General features: G+C 32.4%; 1 protein-coding gene across 4 annotated transcripts in view; it reads right to left on the bottom strand.

The window, feature by feature from the left end:
* Positions 1-9334: 9334 nt before the first annotated feature.
* LOC143241032 (protein PRRC1-B-like) overlaps positions 9335-17960 on the bottom strand; it is a 46007-nt gene continuing 37381 nt past the window's right edge. For all 4 annotated transcript variants that reach the window (XM_076484488.1, XM_076484462.1, XM_076484469.1 and 1 more), the window contains exons 6-7: positions 13125-13395; positions 9335-12496 (exon numbers count right to left, since the gene is read on the bottom strand). In XM_076484488.1, coding sequence (XP_076340603.1) covers positions 12196-12496; positions 13125-13395 — 572 coding nt within the window. In that variant the 3' untranslated portion in view covers positions 9335-12195. The remainder of the gene's footprint in view (positions 12497-13124; positions 13396-17960) is intronic.

The raw sequence follows: 17960 nt of genomic DNA, 5'->3' as shown, positions 1-17960 counted from the left end.
AAATAAACAGCAACACTTACTGTTTTTGTGTTTTGTCAAAGCATCCGATAGAACATAATTTCTATGGTTTCTATTTGTTATTTTAATATACATATACAAGTCTAAAGCCTAATATATTCACTGGACTATCCATACGTATAAAGTTTCTTCAAATGACGTTATCTATCACCGAATCGCAAGGGGCAGTCTACGTGGTAATTCCAGGATATAGTGATCCCCTGAGAATGGAAGATCTAGCTTTACACTATATGTCTATTCATAACAATAAATCCAGAAGATAACAAATTATATAAACAGTTTTTGTCTTGTTTAATAATTGATATTACAATAGTTTACGTTTAAAAATTAATTTTTATATCCAAATCTAAATTCGTTTACAGTTGATTGTTTTACTGAATAAACCACATGGCAACAATTGTAGTGGTAAATTACAATCATGTTTGTCTTCATTTCAATAACAGTATCAAAATTAAATATTCATAAGATTCAGAAAAAGTATAGTTTTTCTTCTTAAGTAAATTATGATAAAATTATTGTAGCTCTTTTTTAAAGTTTTGTGTAAAATTATGAAAGACATACATTATAATGTAGCTCACACAACTCATATAGTTTTATTATTCCTTAACTGAGTGTGTTTAATATAGGAAGTTTTTCAAACTATTTTTTATGTTGTTCTTTTATCAAGATAATTCTTTTCTTTATACAGAAAAAGTAATTAGTCTAGCAACTTAATTAAGCAGTACAAACATATAATAAAAATGTTTTCACTTTTGTGGATTATTGTTTTCATCAATGATTAAAATTTTCTTGTTCTGTACTCAGGCAACCCGAGGAATCAAGCACTTTCGTTCTAACGATGATGACAAAGCAGTCATTTGTGTTTATTCTTTGTTTTCGTAAATACATTAAGATATGCAATGCCATGTCAACTATACACAATTTGACCTTAAACGTGAGTCACGCAACCAATCTATTTCATCTGTTACGAAGTCACTTCGGTAAAATATTCAACATGTTCTGTACGAAACAGTTCTGTATTTTTTTCAAATTATTTTGATTGGTTAATAAGTATCTGTATTAAAAATAAAGATGTACTTTACATAATGATGAAATTATGAAAATATTAGTCAAAATAGAAATTATTTACCTTTGGGCGAGTCATTCAAAATTGAAATAAAAACCCTGGAATTACCAACTGGATCTGGTTGAGGTTAAAAGATGAATAATATGGGCACAGATCTGTTATAACAATTCTAATAACATTCGCTGTGCGAGATCTTTATAGTTGTCTCAGCTTCCCTCTAAAAGGACGCTAAATACTATGTATACATTCATCAGAGAACAACGTAAACCTTTGCTGACAAGCACGGCTAAGAAATTGCATGAAGCAGTGGACGTCTCTTTGGATCCTTGAAGTATTGAAGAAATAACTAAGTTTGAGAATCATTTAGAGATCAAGTTCTACATTGTGTTCTCAGGTAACTTTGGTAATGCTGTCTATAAAGGCCCTTCACTTTCTAATACGACGCTTTTCTGGTATTTGTTTGTTTTGGAATTTCGCACAAAGCTACTCGAGGGCTATCTGTGCTAGCCATCCCTAATTTAGCAGTGTAAGACTAGAGGGAAGGCAGCTAGTCATCACCACCCACCGCCAACTCTTGGGCTACTCTTTTACCAACGAATAGTGTGATTGACCTAACATTATAACGCCCCCACGGCTGGGAGGGCGAGCATGTTTGGCGCGAACCCGTGACCCTCAGATTACGAAGCGCACGCCTTAACGCGCTAGGCCATGCCAGGCCCGTTTTCCTGGTATTACTGTAATCATTTATCTTAGATACTTAAATACACATCATCGTTCTTCTTATTGTAATCTATGTCATTAGACCAATTGCACAAAAGATGAATAGACAGTCTACGCAGTTTATGACTGGTTCTGTAAACCACCATAGCAATATAACAGAATAAATCAAATACTAAAAGCTAAATAGTGTTATCTAGAGAGAAAAATATGTTTTCCATGTAGTTCTCGATGTGAAGAAGTGGAATATGCAGTATATGAAATTAATCTTATAACACAAAACTATTCATGTGTTTTTCAGTCTATGTACGTTAAATATCCTTCACAGAATTATATGTTTACGATTTTGAAATCGATCAGAAAACAGAAACACGTGAAATTAATTACTATGCTGTGTAATATTAGGTTGAGGAATAATTCATGAGCGTTTTTAAATAATTTCATTCAAGCATTACATGCAAGACTATACAATACTTCAATGCATGAACACATGAAACCCAAAACATTTATTATGATACTTTATTTCATGTAATACCTAGGTATATAGTATGCATTGTTTTAAACGAACTTGCAAGAAATTAAATGCGAAAAGCAGATGGTGTCGAAAATGTTTGATTTTGTCCACTTGACATTCCATTTAATGAGCTGAAAAAGAAAGCAAAAATTAAAGACATATGAAAATCAAACACACCATCTATTAGAGCAAAAAATTATCTACCAAATGACATGAAATATTTTGCGAAAGCGTTTCATTTATGAATATATTTTTTAACTTGAAAAAACGCTCACGAATTATTCCTCAACCCAATATTTTGACGGTGAGGAAACAATATTGAAGGGTATGAAACTACTAAAGATTTTTATGAGAGTCTTTAGATATACAGCGACTGTCCATAATATAAAGGAATTTTAGAGCCATTTTATTTTGAATTATTTGACCCATTAATCCACTAGGCCAGATACTATTGTCAATGGTTGAAAAGTAAGTTAATGGAGATAAAATTCCTCAATATTAGAAACATCGAAAGCTTCAGTTTTGTTCCTATGATTTTAGTAAAACATCCATTGATTTGAAAGAGTTACAGAAGAGCTATTTTTATTATCTATTAAACAAAACAAACATAATAACCAGAGACTTATACAAGGCACCCATTTTTATTCACCTGATACCATGTTAATATTTTTTATGGATAAATTCCTGAAGTGGAACCGAAAGTGACACAATACAAAGGATACATCTTTAGCTCTAAGAATGATTTTAATAACGTTATCTAGCTTTAAAAGTAAGTAAAAAGTCAATGAGTTCCTTTTAATTGTTATACATGTGTACAATATATGTATTGAACAAGCAGATATGTAATCTTTGTGTCCTGTTCGTTTTTTCAGATACTGTCATTCCAATGTTGTTTCTAGTTTATGGACGAGTTTCTATAGATATGTGATATTGATCCCATTAAATGCACCCCTACTGTTTCTGTATCTATATAAAGGAAGAAGCTTGTTCCCCACAATATATTGCTCTGATTCCCAATTATGGGTAGAACACATTTAACAGATATATAGACAGGCCAGTGATCAGAAGCTGTTTTATCAATAAATCACAAAGGGTCAACATTCAACATTCCTTGAATGGTGGAAAAAAATAAATTCTCAATTACAGAAGAAATGAAACAGTCTACGCAGGGAATGACACACCATTTACAAGTTTAATGGGAATTACTATCAGGGATGTCACTAGTATTATGCTCAGACACCAGTAACATTTTTATAAACTCACCAAAGTGGGCTGTAAGAAAACGTAATCATAAGAGACAGTGACAACTTGAAGTTCTATGTTACTGTATTGCCATTTTTATGGAACAGGCGTTTAGCACAATGAAGAAAGGGAATGCTGATTTACAATATTTCCTTCAGTCCCTGAAGTAGTTTTTCATCTTGACGTCTGTGATACTTTCTGTGGAAGTGGAGTCAATGCTATCAGACTTGTATGATGTAAAGGATGAAAAAAAAAACAAAACGTATCACTACAAATTTAGATCAATAAGTACTGTGAGTACTCTGTTGGGTATTCAGTTATAATTATTGTTGATATTTCTGATTTAGATACTTATTTGAGTTTGTTCAGTGCAAGCTATTACCAGAAAGAAAACTATCGTCCAGTTCTCCCTAAAGACGTCATAAAAATTAACTCTTTCTCTGTGTGAGTTCTCATGTAAAAGATAAATCACAACATTCATTTCAACACTTGGAAAAAGAACGAACTTTTATTGGAATTTGTGTGGCAGAAGAAGTTAAGAAAGCTCTTGAGTGTGAATACAAGATAATCAAGATTTAGAAGGACAGTGATAAACATTCTAAATTTTTATTATCTTGAATCCAGACTTTTGTATTCAGATATATCTCAACAGCTCCAAAAGTCAACTGATATGTATATCATCTGTGAAAGAGTATTATACATCCATATGTGATCCTTCTAAGGTTATTACAGATGTTATCCATATCAATAACAAGTCACTGCTCTCCACTGGAAGCACAGACATGAATATCTTTTTCAGAAAGACTAAACTTTCACTTTCACCACCACCCCTCACGCTCAACTGTAATTGTACAATGCGCTTGAGAAACTGAGATTGTCTCTGGTGCAGATGTAAAGAATCATTTATATATAAGATAGAGATAAAGATCCACCTCTGAGAGACGTTTATAGATAATTTATGGGTAAGCTCTTGATCGACATCACATTGTAGGTAGTGGTAGACCAAATATTATGCATAACAGCGTGAAGATCATAAAACTTCTTTTCTGTAAATTTCGAAGTTTTAAATTTAAATGTATTAATAGACAAAACTAAACTTTTACCAAAGAATGTCATCCAGGGTAAGTTTAACACTAAGTAACAACCAACACTGTCACAGCTCTGTTCATCATTTAGTTGGGCTTAGTTTAATTTTATTGTCTACTCAATATAAAATATTTTCTTGTTATCAAAAATATTTGATGATGTTGTTGTTGTTTTGAATTAAGAACAAAGTTACACAATGGGCTATCTGTGCTCTGCCCATAAACGGTATCGAAACCCGGTTTTTAGCGTTGTAAGTCTGCAAACATACAGCTGTTCCACTGAAGGGAATTTTATAATGATAAACATCACTCATCAGTGTATTGGTATGAATATGTTTCATACTTATAAATTGAGAACTTTAGATCAATATGAAAAAAACAGTTCTTTTAAGAAATATGTATTTATAAGATAAACTATTGCATGACTATTTATAAAGTACACTATACAAATTAGTTAATCTATAATATACCAAATATTAGTTTTACATAATAATGAATCGATTTTATAATTGCTACTGAAGTAGCCATAATGATGATTCAGAAATAAATATTGGTTTAAAAACTACACTAGTATATTTGTATAATATCACACAAACTGACATTCAAAAACACCCTATGTATTTTTACTCGCAAACCTCTGAACAAATATCTGTACCTGTTTATCTCATCTCTCACCCTTCCTAATCACACACTTTGGAACTCTTCATCTTGTGGCACCACTCGATAAAACTACGAAGTGATGTCTGTCTCAATCACTACCCTTCCCCTGCACTCTACTCAACAACGATCCAAACCCAGAGGCAGCTTCTTTGAGTACAGAGTAGGCTCGATAATTACTGGCGTCGATTTGTCGTACACTTAGCTACTAATATTATAATATACTCGTAATTTAGCATTTAAAGGACAACAAAGGTCCTGTAGGTTCATCGAGATTATTCTACTCAACTTTAAAAAGCAAACGTAAGGAGTATAATACGTAAATAATTATATATATATATATATTCACTTATTTCAAAACTTATATTTACATATGCTTATACATGGTGTACGAGTTATGAGTTTCTAGTTGGCACGTAATAGATATTTTTTCCAGAAACATTCATTTCAAGATTATAGTCGGTTTTTATCGTTTCTGTTTTGATTTGTGTCAGATTTATTCACTTTTTGCCTTTGACAAAAGTATGAAATACAATAGTCTTCAACGTTTCCTTACATTTATGTGGCAGTGCAATCTTGCTCTAAGTATTTACTCATTTTAATATACACAGCAGTTTAGTGAGTTTGTTTCTAAGGTAAAGATTTCGTTGGTCAGAAAGGCTTGACGTGACCTAGTAGTATTAAAGTGGTAGAATGTGGATTAAAAGGCTCAAGGTTCGCACTTGTGACATGCTACTACACAATTTATATTTAGTTAAAAGCACCTTAAAAAAGTGGTGGCTTATAGTATTTGTGTGGGCGTTAGGTAATGCTAATTTATTACCGTTTCTTTAGAATCAGCATTCAAACATGCGAGGGCTATGGGTGTTTAGCTCAGGTGTCGCATAAGGTGCTGGTTATGTTTAAAATACAAAATTCTTTGTAGAAAAATCAAATTTTGCACTTTTATTATTATTTGATCCTTTATTCATAGCTACAGTAACCTTTAAAGTTCCATAGCATGTATTTTAATGAGTTATTTGTACTTTGCTAACCAAGAACCTGGTTGCTATGGTTGAGCCATTGTAATGTTACTGTGGGGACTTAATTCTCAACAACACATACCACATTCTTTTCGGTTTAATTGATTTAAAAAAAAAACGTAGTTTTTAATATTCATTTGAGTACCTAAACGAATACAGCCTGACGATCAACAACAGTGAAATTAACTACACTGTGTGTGTGTTTTCGTATAGCAAAGCCACATCGAGCTATCTGCCGAGTCCGCTGAGGGGAATCGAACTACACCGTCTCACTATTATGGCTGGTACTGGTACTCCCGGTATAGCAGTGTAGCGATAAATCTGAAGGCTCATATCACTAAAACTCCGGCTTCAATACATCATGTATAAAGCACATATAGCTCATTGTGTAAGTTTGTGATTACTAGCAAACAGACTTTTGGTAGTTGTAAGTAAATGCTATTTTTTATGCAAATTCGAAAAATAAGTGCAATGCAACTATTATACAACTTCTTAAAAGAAAATGTACAAGATTACACAAGTTTAAATCATAAATAAATTTATTCTCAAATAGTAAAGTACATAATAAAGTACAGTTGTTTTATTATTATATCATTATTTTTGTAGCTTATTTTATATACTTTATTATTAAGCAAATTATCATTAATTTCACACATAGTTGTATTTTTAAATTAATTTTTAAAACTATGTTAAAATTTTCTGTAATTCTAGTTTTATGCCTGCTTTTTACGAAGAATGCGTTTTACCTATTCTACTATAAATATGATAGATACGTATTCGACTATTCTCTAGTAGTTTTTGTATACAATGGCAAAACCCAAAAGCAGCTAACCAAATTTTATAATCTATTACATCACTTTCTTCCAGATCACTAGATACTACGGTTTTTAGCTTTATTTTGTTTGCCACGATCAGAATAATTAAAAGTAGCAAGTTATCAAAGTCTCTCTGTATTTCACTATGAATTTAATATGTACTGTATTTTATTATAAACAGTTCTAATGTACTTTAAAGAAGAAGCACCTGACAAAGGAATTGAGAAATAAGAAACAACCCAACAACGAAAAAAGAAACGAGGAGGCAACATTTTTATTATGACTAGGTTCAAAACAACTTAGATGCGTTTATTATTTTTATCCTATTTAAGATTTTAACAGATGTTATTTGTCTATAGTTTTAAAACGCGATAAATAAATACAATATTGTTTAGCAAATTGGGATATATATTTTATTGTAATTTAAGCTGCATCAGGAATTCTCACAGCGTCACTCCATTTTTAGAATTATTCCACATTTCCTCTCTGGAAATATGGTAATCCTATATAGAAGCAGATGTGACTTTATTCAACAGTGATCATATTTCATTTGAAAATTATTACTACACACTTTCTTCAGCAAAACTTTACCTTGGCCGTTAAATAATTATTTTATTAATATTCGTCCAAAAATATTATCAAATCAAAGTACAACTTAAAAAAGTATTTGAAAAAATTGCTGTTGCACTATAAAAAAAATGTTTCGCTTACTTCTGTTATGCTTGAAAGAAAATGTAATTACCAGTATATATCCGTTGGAAAAATTCAACAGTAATTTTCCATATTTTTAACATGAATAAATTTAAAATGTGCAGTCAACACAATCTCTTAGATCATAACGTGTACACAATATGATTGTCTGGTGAGTCGTTCAAAACTGTCTTTTGTCATTCCCGTGTTATTTGAATAGCTAAAATTGCACTGCGTTTGTCTTTAAACTAAGGTTATTGAATAGAATGCATTGTAGGCAAAAATGTTTTTTGCGATACAATGGGTGCAATTAGCACATTAGAGCACTCAACTTTGCTAAGTAACAATTCGGATTTTTCTCGTTATATATTATCGTTCCTTGTCATATTGCGCAGTATGATCAGGTGGATAGGGTCATCGACTCGCTATCTGAGGGTCGCGGGTTCGAATCCCGTCACGCCAAACATGCTCACCCTTTCAGCCGTAGGAGCGTTATAATGTGACATTCAGTCGCACTATTAATTGCTAAAAGTGCAGCCTAAGAAGTGGCAGTAGATAGTAATGACTATTTGTCTTTCCTCTAGACTTACACTGATAAATTAGGGACGGCTAGCGCAGATAGGCCTCGAGTAGCTTTGCGCGAAATTCAAAACAAATCTTGTCATTTTACTAAACGGAAGGAAAGGCCGCTACGGAAATAAATGTTTTTTTTATATATATATAAATACTCATTAAGACTGATCGTTCCTTTCTTAGTAAAGCAACGTTTCATACTGAAGTCAGACATTTTAAGAATAATTAAAACGTTCATCTACCAATGATATTTAAATCACCTTTCAAAATGCAAAATATAATCAGGTGTAAAGATCTATTACCTACAACTATACATTCAAGGATTTCATATACATACATATACATGTGGTGGCTGCAATGCCACTCATATCGACAAAACTATACACCAATTAAACCCGTAAGCCTTGTAACAGATGTACTAATGTATATTTATTTTAATATTTAATTTTGTTGTAGTTAAATATACATTTAGAGATGCGTGTAACTTATTCTTTAAATCTGTAGAAGACTCTATGGTGAAAGAATCGACAATATATATTTTACATTTTTGCCAACTGAACTTTTAAGAACCTTGCCTAAAGTTTATAAATCGACGCCTCAAGAGACGATTTATATATTGTTTGTTTGATATAGTTGATATACTATAAGCTTCAAACGCTATAACTGTGATTAATGCTTATTAATCAGAAAACTATACATATCTGACTAGGAACGTTTATAGACTTCGAACATTACAAACCGTTTAATCTCAGTGAATTCACTTCAGACATTAGTACTTTTACAAGGATATTAGATATCTTCGTCGAATAAGTCATCTTGTAAGCAGCATAAGGTCAGCCAAGAATAAAGTATAACAATATCAACTCAGAATTAATTCGCTCATCGTGAACTGTCGATAAAATATTAAGTTATACACCAAATAGAACAGTAATTATTGTTTGTAAAACTTTTTTATTTAAATCATTTGTAATAACCGTTATTACAAATTGTACTGTTGTTTATACATTAAAATATATTTGTGTTAAGAAAGAACACTGCGTGTATTAATCTTGTTAGCAAATATCATAAATTTGAAACATATCGACATTCAGTTAACTTCTAATTTCAGGCTATTTGAAATCGTGAATGTTAACATACGTAACACTAAACAAGAGACTCGTCCGAGATAAATTATAATACATCATACAGTAAATTGGATACTCGTCCGGGATAACTTATAATACATGTACATATTGGAGTATGAAGCAGAACTTGTAAAAAAAAACTATCAAATCCACCACACTATACAATTTGCACAAATCATAAAAACATTAACCATCTCGTCTTGATTACTTAGTACAAAGTTATTTCATCTGGATTATCCAATATTGATCTTTGAATTTAAAAACTTTACGTATTATAAATAAACTCCCAACTTTAAATAATAACACAACTTCGCTACAATTAAATCCGTTTTGAATACTTGTATAATATTGTTGCATCATCGTATCCTATGTTTATTTGGTTGCCTTTAGAATTATCCCATCCTTTTATTTTGTATTTTAATTAATTTTGATAACATGTTTAAACGTTATGTACCTAATAATCTATCTTATTCAATATAACTTGCTGAATATGGGATATGTATATTACGAAACTTTTAAAAATTAAATGTTCGTTAATTCTGTACATTTTTGACGATCCTTATCCCTCTTTTTAAATTAACAGTTTTTAATTATCTTCTATTAACTGGATTAGGTCAAAGTATTTGAATCGTTTTTGTTGTTTTTGCAATACAATATACAAGATAAGAAAAATAATTTACTTCATAGAACTTACAAATTAAAATGAGTTGCATAGAAGCAAAGTAGATAAAGAAATTATACACACTGACTTTACTTACAAAACTTTCAAATAAAAGAAGTAATCATTTGTTTAAACGATAAGCAGAGCCATCTAATGCTGTAATACGTAATGCACCCTGTCAGTAAGAAAATAACAGTGTCTACACTTTCTTCTCCTCCCCAAATTTCAAATAAACGTATACCTTACATTTAACACTGACCGTCCCCAAATTTAGCTGTTGTAGATTCAATATCTATTCGTGTTTAGAGCATATGCTCAAAATATCCACCATCAAAACCAATACGACAGGGAGACATTCAATCCACATCATCAAGACGTTCATCAATTAATGCTATTATATAAATCTTTAAATTAACATGAAAAGTAATGCTAAGTCCCTCAATGTTACAAACGACAGCTAACTTTTGAGACACCCTGTATATTCAAAACGACAATTTCCTCATACCTTGCTACTCCACCTATGATAATTTTCCAATCTCTTGTGGTTAAAGATAAAAACTGTTAATACACATCTTCCTACTTTGTAAGTTAACATGTACAAACATTTTGTCACAGTTTTCCTTTCTGAAAATGATTTGCTACATCAATTTACAAAAACATAAAAGACAGAAAACTTTTCAGCGTTTTTTGGATTCTAGTTTATTTTGTAAATAAACAGAGGTGATCAACATATTATTGTAGAACAGTATTTATTTTTTTTAGTTACATAAATAAGTATATCAAAACCTTAATTCTCTATAACATTTAAACGACTGATTTCTGACTGTGCTGGACATAAGCAATTTTTTAAATCTGTCAAATTTTGTGACAAGTTTCTGAAATTTTGTGAATTTTAGATATTTTCTAAATTCTAATAAAATATACATTTTAAAAGAAAACAAAAACTCGTGTAAGAATATGAAATTAATGTAAATAGTTTTTTCACAACAATGTCCTATATTTGTCAGAGGTTTTATGCAACACATCAGTATTTGATAAATGCTCAAATACAGCTTGTGAGTTTACACTTTCTTATATATATACGTTTATAGTTAACAATTACTATTATAGCTATGTGTGCATGCCAGTCATTTTACCAAAGAAACATTTGAGAATCCCAAGTATATGATATTTATTAACTTTTCACAACTACTGAGCTTCACAGAAAGATAGTAGTTGTCCTACCCCTGGTTGTTACTTCCCTGAACAAGAATAGTCTACATCTATCTATCATTTATAGCAACATACAGTTGCATAATCTGGCACATAGTGTAGTTTCTACAGATAAAAATGCCAATAAGATCAGTTAGTTTGAATCAAGTGTTCCTTAAAAAACTGAGTAAAATAATAATAGTCTACTTGAAACAACAATTAATATTCCTCTTTTAATACACATACAAAATTCAATGCCATAAGCAACTACAGATAAAAAAATGAGGAAAAGTGTACAAGTAGCTATTACTTTACCATAGATAACCAAAGTGAAAATCAGTTTGTTTCTTGTTCGTAAGAAACTAAATGATTAGATTAGAAAGCCAATTTTAAGAGAAGTTAGTAACTCAGTTGAGACACACACACATAATGAAAAGGTTTCTCATGTATATCATGGATATTATACCATTTTTGTCACTGTCTGTCAACATAATATCCTTTTTTTCCCAATTTCTGTTTATTTTAATGGAAAAACTTTTATTTTGCATCTTATGAAATGAAAATTAATACAACATAAATATTTAAAATTTCTAAGTTTAAAAACTTGTGTATTTTACGTGTATTTTTTTGTCACCAAGTGTTCATTGAAAAGATAACTGTATTATTACTATTAGTGATAATTATAAATAATGCTCTTTCCTGACAGTTTCTTTAATACACTGACTTGCCATGCAACTTTTGCATAAAATATTAAAAGGCCAAACAAGAGTCTTTAGACGACATTACAGTCTTACAATACTTCAAAGACTCCTACTGATTATTATCTCTGCAACCTGGCCTTGTACAGACCAGCCAGACCCTTTGCTGCCATAAACAAGATCTCTCGGCATGACACTCCTGTCATGGCTGCCTGCCACTCTGTATGAGGAACACCCAAGGCTGGCCCAATGATATGTCCAATAGTAACAGCACAGCCAGACCAGCCTAGGGGGTAGTCAGAAGGGGTTCTGTCTTGGGCCTGAAGTAGGTACTGTTGAGGCACTGGAGTAGCTTGAGTGAAGGTTTGAAGAGTAATACCTGATTTCATATCTTGGAGTATAAGGCAGCCTATATCATACCAACTGCAGAAAAAGTAATATTGTTTTTTTAAAGTGTTGTGCCAATCATGAATAAAGACTTTTTTAAAATAAAGGTTAACTACTCTGTACTAGGCATGTAAGATAAAAAAAATTTTCTGCTCAGACAAGTTTTGAGAAAACTAAGTACTTTGTACAAGGTATTCAACCAGTTCCTGCTAAGGTCAACTAACTACATTCTAAGGTGACAATTTCTGTTCAATGAAATGATCATAATAGTATCCTAAAGTAATAATGAGTTTCATAGAAATACAAGTATGTTCTAATGAGCATGAATATTTTTTGCCCTTAATGATTGGAGGACATAAATGACTTCTGTGTCACAGCCAAAATTTTAATCAACAGAGAAGTGTCAAGTTTTTAATATTATTAATCTAAAATGCAATTCTGTACACAAAATGATAATTGATAATGATAATTCAATATAATTTTATTATTATTATTTAGTTTTTTGGTGTATTGATTTATATTATAAAATATTTATATATTCTTTGTTTATGCATGATTGTTTTTCTTAATTGAAATGTTACTTTTAAATTATTTCAGTCTGGATATATCTAGTTAGATTACTTCAGAAAGAGGTTCTTAATGAATTAACTATTACATCTCTTACCTATCTGGAGTAAGTTCAGCAAGGAAGTTCTCCACAGCAACAACAATTTGGAATGGTTGAACCAAACCCTGTTGGTGAAGATAATTGATCCTTTCTTCCGCACCCTTCACTCCAGCAGAAAATCCAATGGGTTGGGAAGCAATAGTCTGAGCTTGTGCTGCAATTCCTTTAACACTTGCTCGACCAAACACTTGTTGGAAAGCCTCTCGAATGGGTGAAACCTTTACTTCTTTGTCTGAGGCAACAATTATGTCAATGTCCCCTCCCGAATCTTCAAGTGAATAACAGCACGTGTGTATATTTAGCTTGAACAGAACACTTCCAGCCAATTTAAAGAAAATAGTTAATAAAGTGCAATACAAAAACTTTAATACATTAATAGTTTTCACCTAACTGCTATCCAATCAAGGCAGAAAAGTGACTTGAGATTTGGACAGTTGGAATAACAAAAATAATTACAAATTAGAAATACCATTTCAATCAATCTTAAAAACATTGAAATAATCAAACTAATACTGGAAAATCACAATAGAAATATTAAAATTGTTTAAATAGTTGTAATAATTAAAATCAGCAATAATCAGAAGCACTTTTTCAATTACTGATTATTTTTATTACATTACTCAATTTAACTGTAATTCTGATTATTAGGTTATTTTACATGACATCAATTGACACAACTAATGTTCATGGGTAATTAAGTACATTTATTAATCAGTTTAATTACCCAGCTCTACTGTTTTTTTCAAACACTTATGTTATTTATTTTAACAAATACATATTCTCATTTAAAAGAAAATTACTTATACTACCAGTGCAAAAAGAAATAAACAGAGATCACACTGTAGAAAACAATTATCATACATAATAACCTTAAACAATCAGACTCAATTATAACTTTAAAGAACTCTTTGTAAAAGCATTCCAAATACCAAAATAAATACCTGTTTCCCCCTCTCCAAATAAAAGTTAATAATTTCCTTACCTGAAAATGCATTTCTGATAGATTCCCCCACCCCTCACAGTTCAGGTGTCTTCTTCGCATCTGCTAAAAAACTTCCATACAACTAGTCTTAAGGCAACTCCCACCTTATTTCACATGCAACAAAAGCCCTCCATTAATAGTAGGGCAATACACTCTGTTAGCAATAACTCTCCCTTCACACTTTCTGTGCACCTTTTGTTCCTTGCTTCATTGAAGAATGAAGTTGTGGAATTAAGGAAAATATTAAATTCTGAGACAATACCTGTACTCCACACACAGTTTAGCTTAATTCTGTGTTCAATCAGTAGAGGAGCCAGTGCAAATTTAAACTTTGATGAATACACTTCAGAAAGCACTCAAAGAGAAGAGAAAGCCCATGTAATGTGACACCCAATAGCAGGAGATCAATAGCAGCACTGTTTTGGGAAACATCCAAGATATATTTTTGCCCATAAAAGAGACAAAAGGCCAAAAAACCCATATGCCACAATGACAGGTAAAATGTGAGCATGACTATCCATGTACTCTCACACAAGTAGTCAGATAGCCAATATGTTTAGTGTGGTAGAGGTGCATTCAGACCATTTCCTTGTGTGTTCACTTCAACTCTAACGAACAGATTTCAGCTGTGGGAGAAAAGCACAAGAAGCAAATATCAATTCGAACACTTAAACTCTACTGTCAGACTCTATGAGATAAGACTCCAGCCACAGGATGAGGGTACATTGTTATGTAATAAGGATATTTGTGTATGCCTTAACTCTACCATCAGACTCAATATGACAGTTGCCAGCTGCAGGAGAAGGGTACATTAGTTAAACATCAACATTTTTTATAGTGTACACGTCTTAACTGCACTGTCAAACTCTATGGAACTAGCTTCAACAGCAGAAAGAGAGCCGTTTATTAATGGACTATGGACCAGCATAAAATGCATTAACCTCAACTCTCCTCAACAGATGCTGACTGTAGAAGAAGGGCATACTGGATGTGTATATGTAACAGGCACTATATGGTAAGTTCTTAACTCTACCATCAGACTTTTCAATTGTCCCCACAATTGAATTGAAGTAGTGAAGATTCTCCATGGTCCATCACCCTAGTAGCTAGAAACTGTAAACGGCAAAGGTCTTCTATACTCCAATTGGCAATGGAAGTGGAGACAATTTGTGTCAGGAAGACTCAAAGAAAGTGCCTGGATTCCCACTGGTCCTTATATCCAGTAAGGTATTTTAATGAAGACAGTGTAAGGGATGACCAAAAATCTTGTATGTGAAAACCAGCAAGCATGAGCCAATGAGGTAGGCAAATAATTCACTAGTACTTGCTTTTTCTATAATAGTCCAAGGAATAGGTATGGTCTGTATCAGACAACTGGGGAAAAAACGTGCATGTGTGCACATGTGGATACCTAAAGTGGCCTTAAAGAACACCCCATTTTACAGTGGACACTTTCTGTGGTACCACTATAGCATGCAGTCTACCAGAACATTTAGACTACAGCTAAACAAATACAAAAAGATTTTGAATAATAGCATCACATTAATGGCATATATTTTATTTTATTATTTATTAACAATCATCATATGAAAAAATCATGAAAAGATGTTGCATAATAGCATCATGCAAATGGTATATACATCATACAATTCTCATTATGAATGGTAAACTAGCATATTACACACTAGAATATTATTAATAATAAATACTTCCAATCACTTCTTATATCCTTTTCTTGTAAGATCCCTTACCAATATATAGTTAGTATATCATTTAGAAAGGCATCAAAGACAGCAAAGTACAGGCCTGTATTCTCCACCTGTCATGTTTTCTTTTCTGTTGCATAACACTACCAAATTGATGACAAAACTCTGCTTCTTGTGGTGCATCCAGAAAATTGTTTTCACGTAAAAATTCAAGCACTGTTTTTTCTGTCAACAGCATTGTATTGGGTAAAATATGTCAGACTGATGTTCTTGGCTTGAATTTTTGAAGCAAGTTCAGTTCAAGTCATGTCAGGTAAGGTCACATCAAGTGTGGTCTAAATGTCACAGTAGACTGCGCATGCTATTGTGTAAATGTCCCAATAGACAGCACTGCAGATTTTGGGTATGTATAGCATGGTATGCAACACCAGACAATTGTTGTGATATCCTATGAAAAGAGAAAGTATTGTCTATTTTCAGAGATAGCATGGAAATAGATAAATGGCAACCTGTGGAAGATGAAAATAACCAGAAGCTAAAACAGCCAAAAGGTGTTATAGGAGGAGATGAGTATGTGGAGAATGCTCACATACCAATCTAGAAGACTTCATGTTAGGACTGGTGATGAAGAGATGGAAGAGGATGAAGAAAGTGGTAAATCAAATGTGAAGAAATGTGAAACAGTCTGCAAGCAACCACATTCCAAGAGAAACATGCCAACTGGATGCATCAATGAACATATACTGGAAGGGTAGAAAAAGAGAGGTCCTTGGAGAAAAAAAATGGCCCAAGGTAGAGACAAACAAAGATATGGATCCTGAAAGGAAGAGGTCCCTATTAAGGTGCATTACACAGCCCAACAGGACACAGGGACTAATCCAAAACTGAAAGACCCAATAAGTGAAAGGCAGAAGTAAGAGAGAGAGGAAAGAAATAAAACAACCTCCTGAGCAGTAGAAATCTGAGGAACAAAAGATCATTCTGGGGAAAAGAATATATATATGTGCAATGGATAGAAGATTCAAGAAGTACCTATAGAATAGACATATGAATAACAGTAATCACAGATGAGGAGGAGGAAATGAGCCAGGAAACAAAGATGGTACAGCTCAAATAAGATAAGCACAAGAATGCAAAAACTTCATTAAGATCTTATCCAAAAATGTGATGTGGGTAAGAGGATGGAACTGGAAATAAAGGAATAGAATTAAATGGAAGAATGAAAGAAATGCCATGTGATACCAGAAGAAGATAAATGCAAATGATAAGTTCTCTCAACAACTAAGAAAAGCAGAGATTGACAAGTTACTGATAAGCAGTCAGGAAAAAAAGGCAGAAAGGTGGTTTACAATACAATATCCATGAGGAAGTCTCACTACAGTGGCAAATAGCCAAAAGCAGTGGAAGGGTGACAAGAAGAACACCAAATAATTGGAAAGACCAGTTTCTCAGGTGATGGATCAGGCAAATTCCAAGTATGAAAATGGACAGAAGTTATTCCTTGATAAAGAAGGGATGTGTGAGAGTGAAACTAAAGAGAAAAAGAGAAGGATATTTGGAAAAGAAAAGGTGTATCTGAATGTCAAACGGACCTAGGTTGAGCTGGTCAAATATATGCTAATTATAGGGCCCAAGAAGGAGAGAAATGTGAGTAGCCAAAAACTATAAGGAGGAGATGAATAAGGAAATAGGCATATAGAAAGATTGTGAAATCAATCCTGGCTGAAAAAATTAACAGCCAAAGCTGAAGGATGAGGATTGAGGGAACATAAAAGAAGAACACTAGAGATGATAAGAGCAGCAAATTTGTCTAATCAATGGTAAACCCCACAAAAAACGTAAGGATGCAGAAATTACTCCATTGATAGATACCAGACTGGCTGAGATAGTCAACCCAAAACCAAGATTTAAGCTCCTAGCAAAAGACAAGCAACAAAATCAACCTTGTGTGAATGGGTTCAGAAGTGTATGTTTAATGCTTAAAAGCAAGAGGTTCTAGTGTAATTGCCTTATTGATAGTTGGTGCAATAAGTAACCTTGAAAAAGACAGAGTGGAACACAACCAAGTGGCCCACCAGTAGGAGAAAGAATGGGAACATGTCCAATGAATAGCAAGTAGGTCAATCACAATCATGTGTGAACACT

The sequence above is a fragment of the Tachypleus tridentatus genome, chromosome 2, assembly GCF_004210375.1.
Source record: "Tachypleus tridentatus isolate NWPU-2018 chromosome 2, ASM421037v1, whole genome shotgun sequence".
NCBI classification, from domain to species: domain Eukaryota; kingdom Metazoa; phylum Arthropoda; class Merostomata; order Xiphosura; family Limulidae; genus Tachypleus; species Tachypleus tridentatus.
Note: the sequence above shows the minus strand (reverse complement) of the source record. Positions and strands in the feature narration are given on the sequence as shown.